The sequence below is a fragment of the Empidonax traillii genome, unplaced genomic scaffold (assembly GCF_003031625.1).
Source record: "Empidonax traillii isolate 1590-97213 ecotype Southwest subspecies unplaced genomic scaffold, ASM303162v1 scaffold327:size604231, whole genome shotgun sequence".
Lineage (NCBI taxonomy): Eukaryota > Metazoa > Chordata > Aves > Passeriformes > Tyrannidae > Empidonax > Empidonax traillii.
In genome coordinates this window covers 259,170-285,348 of record NW_020955520.1, presented here as the reverse complement: position 1 = coordinate 285,348, position 26,179 = coordinate 259,170, and the positions used below count along the sequence as shown (strand labels likewise).

The following is a 26,179-nucleotide window of genomic DNA, read 5'->3' as shown; positions in this document are numbered from 1 at the left end:
AGAGGTGAATGACAATTGCATAAGCCTTGTTTCTATAGGAAACCTGGGAAATAAAAAAAAACCCAAACCCTAGACTACAGATGAAATGTTTTGGTGAGGTAATAATGCAAAATTTATTTCAGATAGGCTGTTAAGAATTATTTAATTATTGTTTTGGTTTGTTATTTTTAGGACCAAGGCTTGCTCACTTGCTCATATATTTTATTGTGTCTTTCGAATACACATTAAAAAAAATCATGAATTTTACCTCATAGTACATTTCACAATAATTTCTTGAAACTATATGGAGAGGGTTTCCGAATATGCAAATAATTTTGAATACCGTAGAGTTCAGTAATGAAGAGACTGATGAGATGGTCTGTTTGTTGGCAACCCTTTCAAAGTGCTATGTTGCCCTGATGATTTAGTTGCCTTTCCTGAAAGGAATACTTCCTGCAGTGAAGAAACAGTACTGGCACTTTTGATTAGGAAATTCTATGATATTCCCAGAAGTGCTACTTTGCAGAGATACTGTGCCAAATGTTATGGTAATTTAAAGTAAGTGCACCCCCTACTAAGTAACTGGAACTGCACAGAAGGTAAATCATAGAGGAATTTGTCTTGTTCCAATGTCCAAATATGGGGCAAGAGCTTGTGTGAAGGTGTATATCTGAGTTCCTTTAGACCTACTGCTTTTATCTAAAGCCTACTGTTTATGTTATTTAAGGTAAGACATGATATTTTGTAGTGTTTTGCATAAAATTTTATATTTATATTCTACATAAAAAACACCAGGTTCACGGTTCTGAATGAGGACACCACTCTTTTTATTGTTTCTTATATAGATATGAAACTCGATCAAAAGTATTTCCTTTTCTTTTTATCTGTGTAAGTCTCAGGCAGTTTGGACCTTGGATGCTGTGGGTGCCAGACCTGGAGGTTCCCCAAAGCAGAAACTCCTAAAGGACTCCTTAGCAGCAAAAGAACTTCAGACCATGGAAAAACACCTAGCTGGTATGTATGGTAGCAAGGGATCATAAAACACCTAACAGCACTCACCAAGCTTGCTCTGCCAAGATTTTAGATGAAGGAAAAGATTATCTATCTCACATGCTGATGAAAACAGATGAAAACTTAAACTTCCCTTTTTCTTCTCTGAATAAAAACAACAAAATTCTTGTTTTATTTGTAGATGTGATGAACTTCATTGTAATTATGGTAAGTACAGTACTTAAACAGTAATTAAATAGTGTTAAATTAAATAAATAGTTAAATACACTGTCAGACCACAGCATATTAATGCTTCTTTTTTTTTATTTTCATGTTTCACCAAGACTTTTGCTGTAAGGAGGTGCCAGTGCTTTATCTTCTGTTAAGCAGTCTCTAAAAACAGGCTTCTGTGGATCTTTAGCTTGAGAATAGATTGCTTTGCAGGGAAAACTCATCTTGTTCATGAGACTTCTGATTAAGCGTAGTCTGTTAATTTGTGTGCCGTGGAATATCTGCAACATCTTTGACGGGGTAACCATTTCTGAAAAGTCCAACAAAAAAGTGTGGTTTTTTTCAGTAAAAATATGTTTCAGAGCTTTGTAAAGGTTATGAGGGATATCCTAAAAGGTAGCTTGCAGTTTGTTCCTCTTTGTAATCAATATTTTCTGTTTTCAGCTTTCATTATAATGTATTAAATAGACCTACAGCATGGTAGTCCTATCTTATGCATGCTATTTGTCATATGGTGAAAGCTTCACGGCCAATTCTGTGAAAAGTAATGCTGAACTAGTACATAAAGACTGCATATGTAAAATGAAGGCAGAAAAGAAACTTATCTGATCCCTCTTTCAAGGCATTCAGAGAGTGAGGCAAAGAACTTCACACTTTTGGTGTGGTTTTCTAAAAGACTTCGTATATTTATTTTGCCAAATGTATCTGTATGAAAGGCTTTAGAGCTGTATCTTCTTTTGAAAGAGATACAGCTCTGGTACTTCTGCCTAGGGGCTGTTACAGCTGAAGTCAAGGCAGAAGACAAAGCTATGAGCACAGTGACTGTAAAAAAAGGTTTGGCTCATAATGAGGAAAGAACTAAAAATAATGATACATAAAAATGAAGCTTTTTTAGGTGTTTTTTTGTGTCTGACAACAGATATGCTGTCATTCAGATTTTTTGGGGGGGCAGGTTCAAAAAGCTTACAGCTATTAGAACTGCAGCCACTGCCAAACTAGACTGAAAAATCTATGAGCCATCTCTTTAAGCTGAAACTGCTAGAAACATCTAGTGGGAACCAGGAGACCAGCAAACGAATCTGTGTTCATCAGGTTTCTGTATCGTAGCAGGGACCTGAATATTCCAGGGGCCTCGGCTACTGAGGTAGCACTTGTCTTTTCTTATGTTGCTGTAGTTTTCACTTAGGAGGAGTCAGGTGAAGATCCCCCTACTTCAATTTATGTCCTAACTAGTCTCACTTCCATGGTCATACAAACTGTTCTTGTATGCAGTATGCTATGAAACATGCAGTTCCTTTAGATCTCCCTTGGCAAAGCTGACAGTAATAACTCCAATATTCAATAGAATATGGAATTTTAAATACTTGATTGTAAACTACATAGCTACATTTACTAAGGCTCTGAGATTCAGTCTGCTGTTGTGTGACCTACAAGGTCTTCTCTCTCACATCAGTGCTATTCCTGTTATTTGTCTTTGGGCCTGTTATTTCAGTAATACTGAAACACAAGGATCAGGCATTCTACCATTCAGTAATTCTTATCTGGCTGAGAACTTCGCTTGAAAACAGCCCAATTATTAGACATTGGGCTATTGTATTCCTAATAAGTCATGTCTGTTATAACACCAATGCTGCTTGAGAAAATTATTCCCCTCACACACAAGCATAACGACTTCCATGAAGAATCAGTTCTGAGTACCTCAGATAATAATGCTGCAGTTTTGCTTAGCCTTATTTGTCTTACAGATTCACAAAAGTCCAGGTGTCTGTGATATCAGCAAGTCTTTTTGTTTCACTTCTCTTACCAAGCACACTCAAACCCATTAATTCTATGAAATGATTGCTTATCTAGACAGTAATTTTGGTGCCTGAGTTATGACTTGGATTACCTGTGCAATGACGAAGTATGGCCCCCTGTCTCAGATATACCTTCTTAAGGGGCCTGTTTTTCCCTTATGGACTATGTACTGGATAAAACTCACTCCTAACATAAGGCACACTTTGGTGCCTGTGCCTAAATTAAGGACTAGCACTGATTGCCAGCAACTGCCTCAGTACCTAGATATTTGAAAACAGCATTTTTACAAAATCAGATGTTGAAGCAATCAGTTTTCTTTTCCTTCTTTACATATGGCTCATAACTTTTTTGTCCAAGATCCAGTCTCTTATGTTACTGTGGCTGCTTTATATCACATGCAAGTGGAGAATATTTTTTTTGGTAGTTGATTCCAGTGTCTTGCCAGTTTGGTTTGTTACACTGATTCTGTGGTCTTTGGATACTTCTGGAATATATTTTTATCACAAGAAGAACTGTTAAATAATAAACAGTTTTCAAGTGCATATGAATGATATCCTTATTCTGCCATATTTTATATGAAAACAAAATGACTTTGTGTTGCTCTATTACCTCAATTTTATTTTCCTTTAAATGATATCAACAAGGATTTAAAAAAAATTTTAAGTCATAATTCAATTTTGTTATTTAATATGGATCTGATAATACTGTAAAGCTGGGGATGTGCAATTTTTTTTTTTTTATTTCTGGTTGAAAGGCTTATATTAAAGCAAAATCAAACAGAGAATGTGTAAACAAAACTGAATAATTATGCTATAGAAACATGTTAATTATATGTAGGGAAATTATTAGAATAATTGATTTATCTGCAGGCTTGATTGCTGCATGAAATTAAGGAAACATGAGCCAGAATATAATGTTTATTTAACTCTTATTAGATCATTCACTATTCAGGTAATCTCTTTCTTGAACCACTACAGGGAAGTTAAAGGTCTGTAATTTCACAAAGAAATAAGCTAAGCTGAACCTTTAAAAGAACAAATTCGTTGTTTGATTTAAATCAAATAGTCTACAATATAATTTATTTGCCTCTGAATTTTTGATAGGAATCTTACAAGTTCTGCACCAAAATAGGAGTGGCCAACAGGTCAAGGGAGGAGATTCTCCCCCCTACTCCACCTTCGTGAGACTCTACCTGGAGTGTTGCATTCATCTTGGGGGACTCCAACATAAGAAGGATGGGGACCTGTTTGTGTTGGGTCCAGAGAAGGGATAAAGGGATAAACTTGTAAAGTTGTGACAAAGATGATCAGAAGGTTGTAAAATCTCACCTGAAGACAGGCTGAGACAGTTGGAGTTGTTTAGGAGAGAAGGCTCTGGGTAGACCTTAGAGCAGCCTTCCAGTACCCAAAGGGGCCTGCAAGATTCCTGGAGAGGGTCTTTTTGTGAATTCATGTAGTGGTAGGACAAGGGGGAAAGGTTTTAAACTAAAAGAGCAGAGATTTAGATTTGTGGATGTCCTCTCCCTGATGGTGTTCAAGGCCAGGTGTGATGGGGCCCTGAGCAACATGACCTAGTGGAAGGTGTCCCTGCCCATAACCAGGGGGTTTGGAACTAGATGACCTTAAAGATTTATTCCAGCCCAAGCCATTCTATGACATTATGAAGTTTCAAAGTTGAGAACATAATGGAAGAGTATTTCAAGGCATAATAATTTCAAAATGGAAATAATTAATTTTAAGAAGTCAGCAAGGAATCAGAAATATTTTTAACTGTGTGCTAGAAACAATAACTATGTTTTGAAACTTGATAACAGCTGAACATTTTATCTTTAAAAAGTTGAGAGACACTTTTGTCTGAGGATTTTACAATAATTTCAGTTTTACTAGCTTTTCTATTAATAGTATTTGAATTATGTGGAATATATTGTATTAGACTAGTAACATGAAATTTTCCTGTTTTCAAGGTATTATTATAAAATAAGCTAATGTTTAAGGCAGCATATCTGTAATTATTTAACATACAGTATTCCTTTTATACCTACTGGTAAACATGTGAAAGAAAATCTCATTCTCCAATATGCGGTTTAGGATCTGTTTCTTTTAGGACTTGAAGAACCTGAAATAATTTTTTATCAAAATAAAAAATTAAATGCTGAATTTATATGAGCTCACTTAATAGGTATTTAAATCAGTACAGCCCTTCTGATTTCCCACAGCTTCTGGTACTGTGACTTGTGCAGTTTAATGGGAAATGGCATTGCCATTCTAAAGATAATTGACTGTTTCTATCAAAACCAAGGTACAGTAGAGTACCTGCCAATGAAAGTGAAAATTCATAACAGTAGTGTAAGATAAAATATAAACTTGATTACACTGTTTCGTAAGCTCCACGTTTGTACTTATGGCTGTTTGAGAGGTAGGAATTGGACCACCAAATGGTAGTCACCTTTTCTCCTTGGATTCTAGTTGTTGGTGACACCATCAGCTGCTGTGCCATTGACAGCAGGCCAGAAGACAAAATTCAGGTTCAAACAGGATCACAGATCCAGATGAGCCAAAGCTCAAGGGTTATTTTCCCCAGGGTTTTGGTTGGGCAGTAGACAGCAAGGCCAGAAGCTGAAGTTTTGCCTTGAACTAGTTTTGGATTGTGCTTTACTTCAGCTAAGAATGGCAAGTTTATGTCACTGTTCCATCTTGGCAAAAGCCACAGAGAGGTAACTTTGATGAAACAAGAGGGGGTTTTATAGGTTGTGTTGACATTCAGTGAAGTGGTAATGTTTCATTTCTGCAGGATAGCTGTGTCTGTAGTAAAAAAACTTTAGTGAAATGGTTGCCAAAAGCATTTGAACTGTTAATTCTGATGCCTTTTATTTTAAACATGAATAGATTTTCTCCTCACAGCTTCAAATTGTCACTTACGTGGGAGAAGATAATTAAGAGTTTTAAACTAGAGAGAAATAGACTGTGAGTTTCTTTTCTTTCTGTTTTGTTCGTGTGTGTGTGTGCACAGACATTGAGAAGGACCTAGCATTATGGGAAGAAGCAAGGCTCTCAAGAGGCTCTGGTGTCCAGCATCAAAGTGTAGTTTCATCTGACAATCAAGGCAATCTTCAAGCTTCACAGGGCCAAACCCCAAGGCCTCAGGTGCCAACTCCTACGGGGAAGAACATTCAGCTCCAAGGAAACAAATCACCACCGCTGCCCACCAACAGCAGAACGCAGGTCTCCAGTGTTGCAAACAGTAGACCTTCCACGCCTGGTGCTAAAACCAACAGGTCGTCAACTCCAGGGAGCAGAGCTGTGACTCCAAATAGCTTGTTGTCACGGCCTCTTACCCCTAGCAACCAAGGAAATAGGGAAAGCATTATTAGTATACAAAGAAGCAGATCTTTGACATCTAAGAGCCAAATGGGGAGGACCCTCAGTGCTGCTTCAGGGCTCTCTGTGCAAGTGAGTGGAGACGTTGTTGGAACTGTCACTACTCAGAGAAACAGTTTATCAGAAGTAAGATTTTCAATTTAATGTCTTGGCTATGTTTAGTAGTGTGAATATGAGACTGCATTTTATGTTCAAATAACATCAGTATACCTAATGTAACCTACTGTGCTGAAAAGAACTTGAAATATAATGATGAGAAAATTAGCAAGGAAATACTGCTCAGCTTTGAGAGGTACTGACTAGAGAATGTCAGTGTTATTAGAGTAATCCTACTGAAACACTCACGCTCCCCAAATTTACCATGAGCTCTGTAGGGTTTTGCCTGTATGACGCAAAGCAGTTTTGTTAGCCTTACAGTCTCTACGAGGTGTGTACCTCTGGAATATCAAACACAACTTTATCTGCATTCCTCTGGAATATTAAACACAACTATATCTTATCTTTATGTTCCAGGGTATTTTTTTCCTGCTACGCTGGCAGCGCATGATATTTCCTTGGTCTAATTTTTAAATCATTTTTTGGGCACGTTGGAATGATTAGTTAGGCATTGCTCAACTGACAGATTTTTCCAAAGCACCAAACTGAATTGCAAGAGAAAATGTCCAACATTCTTGAAACACTGTCCAGTACTATGTGCATTAATTGCTGATTTACGGCATAAAAACTTCCATTCCATATTATTGGCTTTTACAGGATTAATCTTTGTTTAAAACAGAACAGAACAAAAAATTAAAGTACCTTGTAAATTCTGAGTAGGATTCTCCTCTGCTAACCTTAGCTGCCTTAAAGATAACTTCAGTGTGTAGGCAGTGGAAATAAAAGCACCTGTGAAAGAATAGCCCTGCTGTCTATCTCAGATACATGCCTTACAAAGGTGAGTCTTTTCTCAGGATATGCTGGTCCTTCTATACTGTATTGAGAAGGAACTATATGTCTAGATTGCTAATTTTTAAATGGTGGGATATGTTGGTTCCCACCATTATTATCAATCTCTTTGTAACCCATTTGTCAAAGCCTGGCGACCTTTTTTCAAAGGCTGAAAATAGTATCATACCTTTAGATAATTGTTTCTGTGAAGTATCATCTGTTTTAATAATCTGTTGAGTATGACATTTGACACAATGTATACTATTAGTCTAATGACTTCTAAGGAAAATCTAAAATGTTGTTTATAGTAATGTTGCTTAGAGATGCTTGTAGGAAAGTTAGGGGTTTGATACTTAGTGTAATCCTGCAGTTAATTATGTGGCCTTCATTATTTGTTGTGAGAGAAAGGAAATGAGGCACAGATTACTCCAAAACTAAAGAATTTGGGAAGGGAATTTTACTTAAATTTGGTGGTGAAAAAAATCCTCATTATTTTGGTGTTTGAATGGCAGCGCACTAGTCCCATCACTTGAGCTACTTCTTCACTTAAAATTGAATATCCAGCTTAAGGAAATGAAGATATGATGACTGGAGGTGACTACAGTTCTTTTGAAAGTGTCTTCATTGCCAGTTGATATATTTTTCAAACCATAAGTTTTCCATGGAAAAAATATAAGTAATTGTAACACATTTATTTTTGACAAAAAAAAATCCCTCTGTCTTCTGTTTTGAGGTATGTAATGTGTTTCTGTGTTAGAATTTTCTCACATATGAGAAAATGAGAATTAAAGATTATTTTTAACTAAAAATATTCAGAAGAAATGACGGGTTTAATTATCTCCCACTAAATTCTTCACTCCTCTTTTTCTTTCTTTTTAAGCAGTCTTGTTCTTTAGTGATACATAGTTGTTTGATACCAAGTAGAATTCTTGTATATACTCCTGAAAATATATGTGTGTAATAAGCACTGCATCTCCACTGAGGGACCTTCAGTCTGTCCATCCCCTCTCATCTTTCCTGTAACAAGGCAGGCAATTAAAAATACTTTCTTCCACAACCTTTCTGTAGTTACACTAATAAGAACCAGGAGTCACATTTCATTTGTTTTGTCTTATTACTTCTGTTTGCTGATAGCTTTTATAATAAGTGTCCTGTTATACTTTAATTATATGTATATATGTGTCTCAAGAACTTCAGGAAGTGAGCAATATTATTACCCTGTTTTCTAGTTAGAATAGCATGTTCAGCTTCAGCCAGCAATCCCACTTTAAAGCTGATGTTAAATCTCATCATTTTTATGTCAGTTCTTATCCTCTGTTATAATCCCTTCTAGAAGTAACAAATTCTGTTCTTTCTCTTTGCTCCCTGAGTACAATAGTACCTTGGCTGCCAGTGAGCCAGCTCAAACCCTATTTATCCTTTCCTCATATGCACAAGTGACCTTTGACATAATGGAAACTCAACTTGGGACTAGCTCTGCTTCCAAAGGGAAAACTGCTAATTCAACAAATTCATACTGAAGACCTGCCTCTGCGAAGTTGTAAAGGACTTTGGATATCAGAAAGTAGCTAATGGAGGTCTGGCCAATCTGACACTCCTAGCCTCATCTTTGGAGTGTTATACTAGAAGCTTTGGGAGCTTTAATCTGTCTCTGCCCACTGAAGTTCCTGGTCACTTAGAGAAGTAGATTTAGACAGAACATACCCAGGAAGTATCCCTGTCTGGTGACACTTTTTGCCATTTTAGAGGTTTCCTCCTATTTTTGGCCATGTGATTTCATTTTCTTCTATCACAGCTTCTCTCTGACCATGCAGATGTATTTTAAAAAGGCAGTGGTGGCCTGGGGTAGGAGAACAAGAAGAGTTCTGTCTTTGTACTTTTACAGATCACAAACATATAAAACTCAAGGCTGATACTGTAATTTATTTTGCGACTTTCATTGTAGGTTTTGTATACTCTGCCTGTATAAAACCAGTAAAATAAAAGAAGGGAAATTGCTTTTATTCTTCTTAGCCTTATGGTGTCAGCTGGCTATTTCTACTAGATGTAAATACACTTTGGTTATATTGTCAATCCTACAGAAGAAGCTATGATAAGATTTTGCAAATAATTATGCTTCCTTACTCTTAGGTGATGTTAATGGAATTAACCAGTACAACATTGATACATATTTGGCAAGAATAAGTCAGTTGAAAAGAAGTGATTATTGGACACCTGGAGCATGTTTTATCATAAGGAGCTCGAAATATTTATTTATTTATTTACTTGGGTTTTTGTCAGGAATTTTAACATATCTCTCAATGCCTTATGTATTGTAGATTGTAATGTGTTTCAGAGTAATATAACAAGTCTAAAATAGAAAAATATTACTAATACAGTTCAAAGTTCTTAAGTTTTAGTAAAGTTCATGCTGCAGTGTGGGTGGTTTAATCTTGTTATAGCACAAATCTTAAATAATTTGGCAAGTACTTAACATATCAGCTGTGAAGAAAGTTTTGGGGTTTTTAGTGCTTAAAGGCTTATAATGATCTGAGATTTTGTGGACAAGTTTCTGCCTCCTGGCACACACGATATGACTAACTTCTAACAGGTGTGTTTTATTATCAGCTCTGTTCAAGGCTGAATTGAATTATAGCAAAGAAATGCTACCTAGAGAAATAGTTTTATTATCTCTATAAAGCTAATAAATCAGGGTTCCAAATCCTTTAGCTGAGATAGTTTTATGCATGTACTTAATCCTTTGGTGTTTTGTATAAATTGGCAAAGGAATGTTGAATCCTGCTTATCTCTTTAGGATGGATTCCATTAAAATGATACAATTCTGTGATATTTATCAATAGCTGTTGAGATGAAAATACTACTGGCTCCCTAGTTTGCCATTTCATTTGCTGAACACTTGGAATTTAACAATAATTTCATTTATTCAGATAATTTAAAATGGTATTCAGCAATCTTTATTGGTTTGTCATTGTTAAGAGCAGGAAATTTCGCCTTATTTGAACAAAGTATTGATTCACAAAATTTTTACTCCGGCTTAGTGGCATATAAATCATACCTTATGATATAAATCATACCTTATAGACTCTCTTTTTGGTCAGATACTTTCATTCTGTTCTGCCACCTGGGTCAGATCTTTTCTCTGTGTTTTTGCAAGATTCAAAACTATGCAGATGAGTGTGAGTGCCACTTCCCCTACTGCAAAAATCCTGTTCCTTGAAACAAAACGTGTTCAGTGCTGTAGGCAGCAACCTTTTCAAACACAGCACATCTGAAATGACAATACGTGAGTAAAGCCTGGAGCTCCTACCTGAGCTTACTGTTGGGCCATGGCAGCAGTCTTTGTGGAATTTTTTTACAGATTGCTAATAATTTACTCCCAGTGAGTTAGATCTTGATTGAAGAGTCTTCAGTCTCCAAGAACTGATTTAAACTAGCCTTGTTTCTGTTTTTGAATCAACCTAAGAATAGCCTAAGAATAAAATTTGTGCTGTAGTACTATTTAACTGTAAAAATGGAGATTCTGGTTCTCAGCTGATGGAAGAGAAAACAGGGCTATTACCCGTCCTTTTTTTTCAAGAACGTATGAAAATCTGGCCAGTAATTTTATGATATCTGGCCAATGTTTAAGTTTTCTTTTAGAGACTAGACTTGCATGTTTGAACTGCTTTTTCAAATAAAAATGTGCATTCCAGTCTCATCTCTCCCCTTGAATATTGCAAAAGAATGTGTCAAAGTGTTTTATGTGCCTGTATGTGCACATGCTCACATACATATGTATGTGTGTGGTGCATGGGAAAATTTTTCTAAATACATACATATATACATTATATTAAAAAGGAGGCAATTTTAAAACATTTTAAAAAGCGTATACTCAGCTGGATTTTAACTATGTAAAACATTTATATTTTGATGTTTTATGGTATCTTGGAGACAAGAGTTTCCATAGTGTTTTTCATTCCTAAGCTTACTTGTTCTCCAATAAAACCACAGGTTCTAAATCAAGTTTCAGGTTCTTATTCTTATTAGATTAGGATCAGTGAAAGTCTTGACAAATCAAAATCTCACTTAAGCAAATCATGTTTGGCAAGTCTATCCAGTCCAAAGACTGCAGGGACAGATGGAATATCTCCAGTTTTGTTCTGTGTCACTGCATTTCCAAGAAGAGTGTGTATATATCCGTCATATCGGAGTCTATAGCAGATAAATAGCTAATGAAACCCCTTCTTCACCCCACAAATAGATAAATAATTAAATACTTTAATTGCTATGGAACCTGCATATGCTCTATATTCTGTTTTTATTTCATAGCAAGGAATTTTTTAATAAAAGGCTTTCTCCTCTCTAGTTAATTGAGACTAGAGTATTTGCTACGGTCTGCATTTATATAGAATAATTGCCATTTTATCTAAAATAGATCTGTTTGTGGCAGGATGAATTCTTACAACAGCTTCAACTTGCTCATCAACCTTGGATACTGCCGAGTGACACAGAAAGTGAAGGAGTGGAAGCTGACCAAGACAAATGTAAGTATATTTGTTAGGACCCAATAATAGGTCAAAACCCTCAAACGTAACTTCTCTTTTCCATATCTTCAAATGCTGTGGAGATGTCATGCTGCTCAGAGGAATTTTTTTCAAAAGTACCAATTACTCATTTTTCTTTATAGGATTGATTTACAAAAGCTTTTCTATATGACAGAATGATCACAGACCACAGTTTACTTAAGCGAAGTGAAACAATTTCTCCTGATGTGTTAAAGTAGCTGTTCCAGAGAAGTAACATGAAGTTGAAATACTCTGTTTAATAAATACGTAGTCACCGGATTAAAAAGACAACCTAAAAACCCCCCGCTCTGAAAAGTAGAGCCTCCCTCCTTAGGCCTGTAACTCCAGTACCTCTGTTTTACTTGCATTCTTTTTAATTCATCTATGTAGAAAAAAAAAAATGTTCTTAATCCTACCAATAATCCTTAATATCTTACACTCTTTGAAACATTTGCCTGATCATGAAAGTGAAGGTCATCAGGATCACAGCCTAAATGGCAGAACAAGTAACAACAAGTAACAGGCTATAAAGTGCAATATGTTTAAATTGTGGCACGTTCTCTCTGCCTACAAGGTACCTGTAAATAGTCTTACTGAAGACATTAACTGTTTCACATATTGTTTTTTAGTTCACAGTAGTTTTTTGATCTGCAAGGGTGAATGTGCAAACTTATTTCCTGACATATTTTAGGTCATATATTTGAAAAGAACATGTGATTTAATCAGCATGTTTAGAAAACTCAATACATTCAACTAAAACTGTTTGAAACATGATAGTTAACATATGAAAAGACAAATTCTTCACAGAATGGAATAGTTCTGTAAGGGATTAGTGATTAATTGTAATCATGCCAGAAAAACAGAATGTATTTTTAAATTATGCCACTTAAAAAATTATTTTCTATTCATACATCAGTTTCACAAATTCATACATAGCCCAAAGTTTGACTGGAAAATTTAGATTTACAAAATGGGGTACTGAAGAGCATGTCCCAAGTTTTCTGAACCCACAGTGTTAAAATGAGATTCTGTGTGTCCAGCTGATTTTAGTCCCAAGCCAGTAAGTCCAGTTTGAATTGCAGCTGAGCCTTTCAGTTATCTTTGGGCTGAAGCTCACCTTAGGTGGCCCAAGGAAGACCCTGGTACCTGCCTTTTCTGTTCGTGTGATTTTTCATTGGCACTTTCTGTAGGGAATTTACAATCCCACGAACATTGGTAGGACTGGCTGTGCACGCACAGACTGGTGCCAATTATGTGATCAGGGAAACTGATGCTTCAGGACATACCAGATACACAATACGGTTCTTTTATAGCTCCTGTACTTGAATTGCATGGATGTGAGGACTTCTGAGCACCCAAGATCCCGTGCTATCATATTGCAAAAATCCTGGTAGGTCATTATCACTGCCCAGTGTAACAAAGTGGTAAATCATAGATAAAAGTTTCAGTCCCAGAACCAAATCATTAGAGATGATAGTTGCCTAGCTAATAACAATTGTTTTTGCTGGATCTGATGATACTGAGAAGAGAGAAGGGAAAGAAGGTAAGCTATAGTTTCTAACCAAAAGTTAAAGCATGCAATTAAGGACGTTGTCCAAATGCCTCTTGAATGAACAGTGGCATATTGACCACCTCCCTAGGAAGTTTGTTCTAGTGTTTCACCACCCCCCACCCCCCCCAGTAAAGAAATGCTTCCTAATGTTCAGTCTGAACCTCCCCTGGCAGAATTTTGAGTCATTGCCATATGTTCTGTCACTGGATAGCAGGGAGAGATTAGCACCTCCCTCTCCACTTCCCTTCTCAGGAAGCTGCAGAGAGCAATGAGATCACCCCTGAGGCTTCTTTTCTCCAAATTAGACAAGCCCAAAGTCCTAAACCACACCCCATAGGTCATTCCTTCCAGCCCTTTCACCAGCTTTGTTGCCCCCCTGTGGAAACATTCAAAGACCTTCACAAGCTTCTTAAATTGTGGGGCCCAGAACTGCACACAGTGTTTCAGGTGAGGCTGCATGAATGCTGAACACAGCAGGATAATCACCTGTTTTGAGCTGCTGATGATGCTGTGTTTGATGGACTCCAGGATGAGGTTTGGCCTCTTGGCTTCAGGACACACTGCCAGCTCCTACCGAGCCTGCTGCAATCCAGCACCCCCAGATCTCTTTCTGCAGGGATACCCTCCAACCACTTTTCTCCCAGTTTATACTTGTGTCTGACATTAATCTGTCCCAAGTGCAGAATCTGGTATTTCAGCTTGTTAAACTTCATGCCATTAATCATTGCCCAATGCTCCAATCTATTTATAACCCTCTGCAAGACCTCTTGTCTCTCAAGAGAGTCAGCAGCACCTCCCAGTTTGGTATCATCAGGAAACTTAGTAATGGTGCATTCAAGGTTGTAGATAATGGTGCCTGCAGGTTGTAGATAAATGTATTGAGCAGAATCGACCCTAAAACTTAGCCCTGAGGAACACCACTGGTTACCAATCCCCAGCCAGATGTAGCCCCATTCACTACAACCCTTTGAGCTCTACCCTTCAGCCAGTTCTTCACCCAGCACACTGTGAACCCCCTCATCCCACGTCTGGCCAAGTTGCCCTGAAGGATGCTGTAAGGGGCAGTATCTAAAGCTCTACTAAAATCCAGAAAAACTGCATCCACCAACTTTCATTCATCCACTGGGTGGGTGACCTTTTCATAGAAGGATATCAAATTAGTTGAACAGGACTTTCCCTTTGTGAACCCATGTTGACTGCAGTTAACTGCATTGTAGTTAACTGGTGCACCCTCTATAGGAGGTCACTGTTTCTACTAATATAACTGAAGGAATAGAACAAAGATCCTTTATCAAAGTAATACTTTCTGTATCTGAGATGTAATAATGATAACTGTTATTAAAAATAACTAATTGTGTTATCATCCCCATTTGAGATTGTATGCTACTGTAATGGGCAAGAAAGTGCAGAACTGCCACCACTGACAAAGAAGAGAAGCTGCAAATTCCTGGTTGTAAAGTGGAGTCAGTAAGGAGCTTGGCATACTTGCTGATGCCAGTGCTTGTAGGTAGAGCAGCTGGCAAGATTACACATAATTTTTCATTCTAAAGTAATGAATCTGTGTGGATGTTGTGTGTGTGATTTAGTGTTGAAAGGATCCAGGAGTTCATAATTTGTGAGTCTGAGCAGAAGAGCTGCAAAATTAATCTTTACAATAGCAACACCTGTTCTTTGATTCAACTTTTAATAGATTACATGCAGATAATATTTATCACATTATTTGATTACTTTGAGATAATAGCAGCCAGGTGTAAAACTAGTTTTTGGCAGTGGGAAAACAAACAATTCCAAAAGAAAAGCCATTTGAGTCACCTTGAGTTCTTATAAATTAATACCTTCTGGTTAGTGTTCTACAAGAAAAAGAATGAAAAATGAGGGGGGAACAGTTTCAAGTGTATTCAGATGTGTTTAGAGAGGCTATTTTCAAAGCAAGTGATAACTAAGCAGAACTGGGTCGCTTTGGCATCTCAACATCTCCCAACAAACGTCATTTGCAAAACAGATACAACAGTACATATCTTGTCTTATGGAAATGAGATCTAGGTTCTCAGTTCTTGTAAATCAGACTCTACATTTTAAATCCTTCAGGCTTTTTGACAGCATTTTAAATATTTATCCTTATCAGCAAGATCCAGTGATAACTAGAAGTCAATAATTTTTAAAACTTTGTACCAGTAATAACAAAATTTGAAATCAAATAGGTACACATATAAAAGAGAATAAATTATTCCATCTTAAAAGATTTTTGATGCTAAAGAAGGAAAACATCTTCAAGAAGCATTATTGATTTTTTTTTTTTAGCATACTCTCCCCTTTTCCTCTTTCTGCGCTTAATTAAGTTTGTGGACATAGATCAGAGAAAGAGATAAATGTATAATTATTTTCTTGATTAATTTTTTTTATTAAAAAATAGAAACTAACACGAGCTTTTTAAGAACTGTTATAATTTAGTGACTAAATTTCTTCTGCCTGATAGATGTGTTCTCCTTTGAAACTCTTTACACACTGAGCAAAGAGAGGTGAAAATCACCAAGACAATATCATCCAAAATCAATTGTTTTTTAGAGTCACTAAAAATTTCTGTAGACAGAGCCTCACATGTGTTCTTCTTCAGTTGTCATTCTGACAACAGTTCCCTGTTATTATCTGCAGTAATTTGCTTGTGTGCTGATTCTCTGCAGAGGTTTCAGAGAATGCATACAGATCTTTCTTGGAAAAATGAGGGATCAGGAGAAAATATTTACCACTTGCACAATCCTTCATTAGATGCAAGTTCTTTGAGCTGGCAAAAATAGTTTTCTTCCTTGTGGGATACTGATGCACAGAAACAGAAGATCTGCATCTACAACCACCAGAGCATTTCTTAGCCAACTTTTATGAGAAGAAATTCGGCCTTCCTGGGGACTGTCAAGAGTCAACTTGAATTTTCCCTTTAGCAGAAGTCCTACAAAGATTGCTGGTTGGAAATTTTTAAAGCATCACTAGCTTCCAAGAACCTTGGAAAGACAAAGATAGTCTTTTGGTGTAATTTGACCTACTGTCTGTAGTCTTGGCAAAGGTTTGCTGCCCAAAAGCAAAAGTCTGCTTTCTTGGGTGCCTAACTCAAGGAGTAACCCACATAGCAGATTTCCCCAGGTACACACAGCCTTGGATGTAAAGGATCCCTCCCTCCAGTCAGTCCATCGAGCAGAGGTACATGATAGGTGAATAACTCAGATTCTTCTACTCGGTTAATCCATAATATATATAATCATAGAATGTTAAGGGTTGGAAAGGACCTTAAAGATCACATGTGTATGTACATTCCTTTGCGCTAATCCACTTAAGGCATGACATTTTCTGTGGTCAGTGGCAAAGTGGTGTGGCTACTACCACTTCGCTCCAGCTTGCCAACAGGAGCACTAGGTGTTCATTTCCCACTCAGCTGATCTGGGGCAAGGCTTGAACTCTCACTCGTATAAATTTAAATGTTTTGTGGTGGTACATCTGCAAACTCTTTTCTAAGGTTCCCAGTGAAAAGTCTACTGCTGATAAATCAAAGGGTTGTTGGGGAAAAGTGGGATTTCCACTTCATTCATTCTTCACTGGTCTTGAAATTCTACAGTCAAAGACACTCTGCTGATGACTTCAACAGGTATTGAATAAAACATCCACTTTCCCATTCTGCACAAATGTCCACCTAGCAGAAGGACCCAAAGAAGGAAAGACAGGGTTTTTTTGCCAAATGAAGAAATTCAGACTGTGTTCCAGTAAATTTCCAAACCATGCAGTATTTGTGCATGGGTAAATTCCTTGCACTGAGCAAATTCACATGCCTAAACAATCAGTTTTTCTTAATTATGAAAGTAATTGTTCCTAAGATTTGGAAAATTAGTTGATCAGAGATAATAATAACAAGGAGTTTACTGCTGTAATATGTTTTTGGTGTGAAAGTTTACTTTTGCTAGATTCAGGTGATATGGAGTATGAGTAACAATGATAGAATCAGACTTAGAGTAGCAACTTGATTGCCAACTTTATGACATTTCATTCCATTTCTGTCGGTCAAATTCAGCTATTTTTAATTTTGTTCTGCTCTGATGGAGTATAGCTGTACTAGAAAAATCTCTTGCAGTGGGTTTGAGTTTAGGACAATGCTAGATGTGGTTTCTCTAGGGAGTAAGGTAGTTATGAGGCATTGCTAAAACATATGAGACAATTATGTGTCTGTTTAGTAAGAACATAATAGTTGTGTTTGGAACTTTTTCTCAGTGAATAGTAAGTTCACTTTTTTTGTCCAGAAGGGAATCTGTCCCAAAAGTGAACTTCTGGGAGACTTTAATTTCACATTCAAGAGTCTTGTGAAGAAACATATTGGTATCTTTCTTTATTATTTCAAGAGTGGTAATACAAACTGAAGTAAAAAAGTCACATCTTACAATTCCACTTACCCTTTCCAAGGGTGTCATAAAGCTTTTGTCTGCTTGGAGTATGAATTATTTTGAAAATTTATTCAGCATGCACTTATGTATGTTAAAGATACGTTGCCTCTCATTCTGCCTGCCAGTGGCTTGGCTCGGTGTTGAGCTTGAGACAGTGCTATGTGTACTTCAGAAATGAGATTCCAGAAAGGATTGTGCTCCTGTAAACAGACTTTATCCTATTGGATGGTCTTGGCTGGATGTCTTGTTACATCCTTAGCTAAAGCTGCACCGTTTCATATAACTGCTTTTTGAGTCTGAAAATAAACAAAACCAATCTTCTAGCATGGACACCTTCCCACTGGGATTTAATTATTTGTAGATAGCAAAAAAAGAGTAGAGATTGACATTATTTCTACCAGAAGTCAAATGGCTGTTGGAAAGGCTTGGGAAAGTTGGAATTAGACTTAAGTTTTGTATTATTTGAATGGATGTCCTTAAATCCAAAGCTGCCATTATCTTCTTATACTATTAAGGCTTTAGCACATGTCACTTTATTTATATTAAGTAAGTTTTGGTTTTATTTTGGAAAAGTTCACATTGGACTACAGATTTGGGAGGAGGAGGGAATTTTCCATTGGAGTGAGGAAAAAATAATTCTCAAAATCTGTTTCAGTGCAGAAAGCTTTTTCAGTACAACTTCCAAACTTACAGATATCTTTTTCTACAACTCGCATTATTATGCTAAACTTGGACTCCCAAAGACATTTAATGTAATAAAAAATGACACTGTAATTTAAAAAATGGCATAGAGAATTATCAGGGCACACATTAGGTAAATTAAAAGCTGGCTCAATGAGGAATCAAAAACTAGAGTTTCTAATGGGAAGATGTAGATGAATGGGGCTCATTAGGGTCTGATAGGTCTGGATAATTGTTGGGAAGGACAAGTTGAAGTTATTAAATGATATTAATCCCCTGGTATAATGGCCAAATTCCAGTAAAATGCACATTATTATAACCAGATGAAGTATATTTGAAGGAAATGAAATATATCTGGCACCAGAGAAATATATCTGTCTCTGCTGCAGAATAATGGGGCTTTGTCCTGGAAAGCAGTGTCCTAATAGATTTAGGATGATCATAGAAGATCATCTCAGTGTGAGCTCTCAGCATAATGCAAATACAAAGAAGGGTATTCCATTTCCTGAACACTGAAAAAGTTAAGGAGCGAAGTAATTATTCCACATCATATCAGCAAAAAACTGTGGGATTGGTGTCTTGCCATTAAGACAGATTGGAATTATTTGAGGGATTTCAGAGGGTGATTAAAAATGACCCAGGCTTTGGGAAACCCTGTATGGAGTTTGCCTCACATAAAGGCATTCAGCCAGGAACCTCAGAGATGACTTGGTATCTGTAGGTAGACATTTAAATAAAAAAGATTCAACTCATCAAACTGTGACAAAGGAAATTAAATCCTCTGTCCTAGCAACCAGGAGCCTCAAGCATTGTTACCAAAAGTTAAGGGAGGCAATGAACTTGAAGCATTAAAACGAGGTGACTGAGCTTTCTAAATGACAAATTATAGATAATCCAGGGGAAGATTCTGTGGGCTCTGTACGGGTGTGTGGGAGGTCAAGTTAGATGGTCACATTTCTGTGATTTTTATTCTAAGATTTATTTTAGTGATTTTAAACAGCAAAACTCACCCTACCCAGTTGTTTTTATTATCATAACTTAGTCCCTGGGATATAAAAATCAATTATCTGAGAAGACAGGGTGCCTCTGGGTAAAGTAATGGCAGTCCTTAGTGATCCAAAACTATACACCTGGGAAATATGAGATACAAAAACTTGGATTAATACTGACCGTAACAAAGATACTGGTGAAATACGGTTAAGCTTTACTGTGCTCTGGACAGTTGTAGAAATCAGTAGATTTCAGAGCACAAATATGTTTGTGATAGTTTTATCTGTGTGAATGCCTGCTATTAAAAGTCAATATATATAATAGCAATGATAAATATTTTACTTTAGAAAGATTCTATTTTTTAATAAAAAAAAAAATTGCAAATGGAGTTCTAAGCTTTCTTGAACTTCCACAGAGTTCTATGTCTTCTTGAAACCACTTTGGATAGATATACGTAGAAGTTCAATGGACAATCATCCTTGCTCATCACTAAAAAAACTGTACTAAGCTTTATTAGAAATTTTTTCAAAAATAAGTAAATAAATATATATTTACATATGTCACAATAAAAATACTCCACTAGCAGTGTAGTGAAACAACAGGCTCTAAATATTGATACAAGAACTTTCATTTGAAACACAAATTATAGTGTATGTGTTGAAAGACAAGTTGTTTAATATTGTGGTGTTAAAAGACATAATAAAAAATAATAAAGTGCTAGAAAAGTAAAGCTCTTCTCCAATATTTAAGAATTCCATGGAATAAATAAACTAAAGCTTTTACTGACTAATCACTGACAATTAGTTAAATCAGCTCACCGGTATAGCAAAGAAATTTCTTGCCATTATAGCAAAGAAATGCAACGTTTTATTGAGAATGCAGCCTAATTTGTTGCATGTTGTGGAAGGAACTTTAATTAAACACTTGATTTGGTTTTGATACTTTTCACTCAATTTGTTTGAATGCAAATAACTCCATGAAGCGCAAGACCCAGGGTGCAGCAAGCAGAGAGTACAATCCTTTTGTATCAAATAAGGCCTTGAAAGGCTTTTGGCTCCGTAACTGACTGATGCAGCAGAAAGACCAGATTGTGGCAGAAAACAGAAGGAATATGGAATGCTTGACTATAATTCTAGGGTGTGAAAATGACCAAGAAGTGAAGCATCTATGAAAGAAAACTGTTTTCTCTATTTTACCCAGTATTCTCCAAGATCCTTATCATCCTGTTGACGTAAACGTGTTTTACAAGGCAAAGATTAATTTACGTCAAAACTGTAGAAACTTATCTTTATTATGAGAGGAAGGATTTCAAATTCAAGTAAGAAAAGCTCTGTAATGGAAAAAGTTAAGATTTTGTGACTGTTCCTGACCCTGTCAGAGGGAAAAATCCATGAATTTGGAAATCGGAGGAGAGGGAGAAGAGAGGAGGGTTGATTCTTCATATGTGACTTCTGTTCATTTTACTTAAATCTTTTTTGGCAATGCATAGTGCCAGTGTGAGCGTTACAGCAAGATCTGGGCAAAGCTTATTTTCTCTGTGTCTTATTTCCCTGATTTCTGAAGTGGAATGATAAAACAAGATAACTGACAGGAAAGCTATGAAAAATCACCAGTTAATGTTCCTAAATGTGTCGTGAGTCCGTCTAAATTTCTTTCTGTTATGATTTCACTAGATTTAAAATGGTTGCAGTTTTTCAGTTGTCTTCCCCAAGTCAGTCAGTGGTGGTTTCCAGCTTGTAATAACTACTTTTAGAACTATTGTCATTTCCTTTTACATTGGAGAAAGCAGCATGTCAGGGTATGACTCACCTCACCAACCTTCAGGTGTATAATACTGAGAGAGTCTAGCCCAAGCTGTTCTCTGAAGAGAGAAAAAAGGCACCTCAGAGGACAACTAGAGATCTGTCTTACTGGAGGACTGAGATGGGTGCACTGAATCCCATCACCTCTTCAGGCTGCCCTTCAACTCTTGTGTCTCCCCTTTGGTGTTCTTCTATCTCATGACAGCTGAAAGTTGATTTGATCTTGCTAATACATTTTTTCATCAGTCAAGAATTCCATCATGGATATAGGGTAGCATTCAGTATATTTTCTGGCTGGCATTTTCTTCTACAGTTAGGAAGGCCATTCCTTGGATTTTCTATGGGTAACAGTCACAAGAAGAATCTGCAAATGAAACAGGCTTACATATATTTGCTCTTCTTTACCCCACCATAAGACAAGTTTGTTATTTAAAGATCAAACTGTGACAGAGCTTGAATATCTGCTAAATAAACACCTCCGAAGAAAACAGTTGTTAAACATTAGGTATAAATGACCCCCCCAAAAATCATATCAAGTTCATAAAGGATAAGAACTGTTGATAAGATTTCTTGTTGGTTTTGTTTTTGTCGCTGTTATTGCAGAGATTTTCATGGTATTAACTTTGCTTTGTTGAATATGAGTACAGTATCACATATAAAGTCCAGGCTTATCACCTGACAAAGGGAAATTTATTCCAATTCTATTTAGTTAATTAGCTGGAGATAATGGGAATAGGTTGTTCCTGCCAAGTTTCTTTAATCTCCTAAAGAGGGCTTGCATATTTATATGTTCAAAAGGAGTGAATAAATGTGAAGCTGCTGTGCCTGATTTCCTTCAGTGTTAAAAAAGGCTTCTGAGGTAACATACAAACCTTTATACATTCAGCTGTGTAGTTAAATGTGGTTGTGGTGTTTATTTCCAGTTTATAACCCTGATTCTGTTACTGGATTTATATAATAGGTCCAGTTACAGCATTACATGTTTTACAAACACAGGAGGGGGCAGGTTGTGTTACAGTCAGCAACATTTGCAAAACAGTCCATTTCAATATGCATATATAAATATTTGTAAAAGCTAAATTTCCATTTCGCTTCAGGCAAGTTTTTCAACCTGAACATAACCAGAAATTAAAACATTGCTATCTCAGCTGATCTGATTCATCACAGTTGCATATTATGTTCAATGCTTTTTGAGACAAGAGTTATTTTTGCAATCTATTACTGCAATTGAGAAAGAAGCACTCCAAAACACTGAATAATTGGAACAAATAATATAACTAAAGAAGCCATTATTTGCTTCTGAATATTTTAGAAATAAAACAGAATTGAGATTCATCAACATACTGATCCATCTTGCTTATTTAACCATGAATCCAGCATAATGGAGAACTTTTACAAAATGCAAACACAGTGAAGGATTAATTTTCACTTTTATCCTATTTTTGTGTACTTAACATTTTAGCCCTAATTTCTGTGTTTTTCTGTTTGATTTCACAGGTTTGTGAAATCAGTGGGATTATTGAAGAACAGTTTAATTAAAACAAAATTATGATCAAAACTACACCTGAAAATTTGCTTTAGTTTATACATAATGATTTTAAGTAAAGTTATTTTACTAGTATCAGCAGTACTTGTATAGAACTGCTCTGATATGTGGATGCTGTAGTGCACTGAATCAGAGTATTTACTGTGGTACAGTGGCCTTAGGAAGAAGGGGAACTGTCACCTTTTAGTTTTTATAAAGTTACTATAATGTTTTGTTTAGTTTATACCCCAGTTATTTTGGATCACCGTTTGATAAACTAAACTCTGCCTGACCAAAATAAACTTTGCCTAAAGATTTTATGTATTTTAACTTGTCGAAGGTTTTCTACTCCTTATATTTTTGTAATCTTTACTCTTTTTTAGATTAATAAACATTAAAGTATTTGCCTGCATCTGCCAATCTGTATGTCCCGTTCAGGTCTCACAGAGAACTAGCTGTTCACTCATAGTCACCTGCAGAGAGATGTCAGAAGGGGGAGTGAGTGAAAGGGGTGTGTGTGTGGGTAGCAGAAACAGGTGCTGCTCGTTCCACATAGCTTTGTATTGAATTTATCCACTTTGATCTCTAAAACAAATAAAGACTGTTAAAAAAGGGATTGTAACAACAAGAACCGGCGCGTGCATGCAAAAATAAAGCACCTAAAGGAATTTCATATATTATGATAAAGTTTTAGTTACCCATATGGATTACTGAAACAAGTTTGTTGTTTAAAATATCCTAATTGGTGTGTGTGATGTGTGCTTGGAAATTTAGAAGATGCTTTTGCACAGACATCAAATGAAGGGATGTGGCAGTTGCATTTATTGATTCCATTTATCTGTTAACTCTGTCAAGAGTGTTCTCAATTTTCTTTGTCTTCAATTATGTATGCTTGGTTCCTGTATCTTAGACAGAATGATACAATAAAATTGCTTGCAACTATTAAAAATACAGTATTAAAAAGCATCTATTTGTTTAAGAAATAAACATTAATTGTCTGGCATGAGTGTTTCATAGTGTGAACTTTTTTTTACTGTCTCACAAACATACAGTGCTAAATACACAGAAAGCATGTCATCTGTGTTAGTCATGAGCAAGTAAAATGGAAGGTAGCACTGTGGTGAGCAAGTACTTGCTATATGTGTCATCATAGTGTAGCGTTCCCATATGTAAAATTAAATACTGAAACCCCAATGAGAATAATCCCTTTAAGTTCATTTCAGGAAGGGGCTTCATTAATTTGTTATCAGTAAAGAAAATCTGCTATGCTGTGTACATTTGCAATACACTTGAAGACTCATTTGCATGGAGGAGGTCATTATTTAGTCAGTTGTGCTCAGAAAAGCATTCCTGTGAAACTAATATCTCCTCTTCATGGGTTTTATTCTTCCTTAGTGGCTCACTTTTCGTATTTTACCTTGTCAGTACTGAAAAATGTAAAGTAGGTTTGTCTTTTTCTCTTCTTTCCGTTGCTTCACTGAACATCTGTTAAGCTCCATTCTTTCTGCTTCATGGCATTACTGGGTGAAATCATGACCATATTTAATCCCTGGGAAAAATCTCATTGACTTCAGGAGAGCCAAGATTGCTCACAACAACTGAAAAAATTGGAATTTGACAGCCTCTTAATTCTAGAAGTTCTTGCATGTATAAGAACTTGAAAACAGATTTGCCTCAGTAGTGCAGAGATGCTTGGTTAGGGGCATGGCTGGTTTTATATTTGGATTACATGTGAATACAAAGCAGGCTTTATTCAGGAAGACAGAATATCAATCCTGCTCCTGTCTTCAGACAAAAAAAAGCTTTTCTGTTACAGGTATAGTGGGTACCATCAACACTTGTTAGAGTTATGAACAATTTAGCAAATGCTAATTATATGGAAGTATCTCAAAATGTGGTGGGATGGTTTGACTCTTGGGTGGTCCTAGTTATAAAAGCTGTGAAGCTTTGGGCTCCTGAGAGCTGGCTGCTCTTGGGATTGGCCTAAACAATGGTGTTTTTCTGGGACACTGAATGGTAGAGGATAAAACCACGGAAAATAAGGCTTTGTTTTTACACTAAAGCATACAGAAAATCCCATGTGATTTTTTTGTTGTTGTTTTAGTTCTCATAATTTTTACATGATCTCATGGTTTTTTAACACTTGTGGTTGGCAATTCTCCCTCTAAAGCGTATGGCCAAAAATTTTGGCTGATACTAGCACTCAGCCCAGCAATCAGTTCTGGCACTGTAGAGGAGAAGCAGCCACCTGGTACCCTGACTGCACAGAAGCTGTCAATGAAGCTGGCAAGGAGAACTCCAAGGAGAAGCTGAGATGCACTTAATTAGGCAACAAGCAGCTGGGCTTGGGGAGCATAAACAGCAGCTGGGAAGGCCATGCAGAAGGCATGTGTGATAAACTTGTTTTCACCTCTGAGATGCAGGAAGCCTTACTCATTTTCTCTTTGACCTTCTTGGCTTCAGGAAGCAGTTTCCATTTGTCAATGGAATAAAATCTGCCTCCATGGTGCCTAATTGAATTGAGAGTCAGCTGTGGATGTTCTTGTTGATGATGCTGTAGTTAGTTTGGCAAGAATGTCAAGGTGGAGGTTTTTTTTGGTTTTGACTCTGCACCAGGCACTTCAAAGTCATTGAAAAAGCTCAGTGTAAAGCTGCATAAAAATGTACTGCTGTCTAGTTGCACAGAACAGAGTAGATTTAGTGCTTTTTGGAAAGATACTTTATAGGTCATTGCCGGTGCTATTCAGTTACTGCATTTTAATGCAAAAAGAGTCATGAGAAACAGATAAATTTTTCCTAGCCAGATGTTTGCATCTTAATTTTTTAAAGGCTTTATGAATGCAATAATATAGGGATGCAGTATTCTAAATAGTACTTGTTAGTGAAAAAAAAATAGAAACGTATCTCAGTATATAAAAATTCCTGTAGCTTGTCTAATAAGCAGCTGGTTTTCTTTCAAAGACCAATTTATAATAAAATAGGTTTTATGGCCATATGTGTTTCTGCTGCTTCCTTTTAAGACCTTCACACCCTTAATAATTTATCTGGATAATCTTAAAACAGCTTTAATGTGTCTGTATTCACGTCAATAACACAATAATATTAGTAGGTTCCCTTCTGTACGGCTTATATCAAGTAACTTCATCATTTGGCAGATTTTAGAGGGACTTCTCTCTACCCCAGTGTCTAGCTCTAGGATTTGTAGGTGTGACTAAGGGAGAAATGGAAAAGAAGTTTTCCTTGCATAAAGCTATTAAAATGAAACTATTTCTTTTGAATATTATCCAATGGGAAATTTCTCTGAGCAAATCCTAATCTTGAAAACTTCAGCAATAATTCAAAACCACATAACAAACAGACGTA

General features: G+C 36.5%; 1 protein-coding gene across 4 annotated transcripts in view; it reads left to right on the top strand.

Moving 5' to 3' along the window:
• CUNH8orf34 (chromosome unknown C8orf34 homolog) overlaps positions 1 to 23,634 on the top strand; it is a 156,525-nt gene extending 132,891 nt beyond the window's left edge. For 3 of the 4 annotated variants that reach the window (XM_027891711.1, XM_027891707.1, XM_027891710.1), the window contains 4 exons: positions 873 to 993; positions 6,007 to 6,500; positions 11,731 to 11,824; positions 22,789 to 23,634. In XM_027891711.1, the coding sequence (XP_027747512.1) occupies positions 873 to 993; positions 6,007 to 6,500; positions 11,731 to 11,824; positions 22,789 to 22,796 (717 nt within the window). In that variant the 3' untranslated portion in view covers positions 22,797 to 23,634. The remainder of the gene's footprint in view (positions 1 to 872; positions 994 to 6,006; positions 6,501 to 11,730; positions 11,825 to 22,788) is intronic. The other variant, XM_027891709.1, reaches the window with a different exon arrangement.
• The last annotated feature ends 2,545 nt before the right edge of the window (positions 23,635 to 26,179 follow it).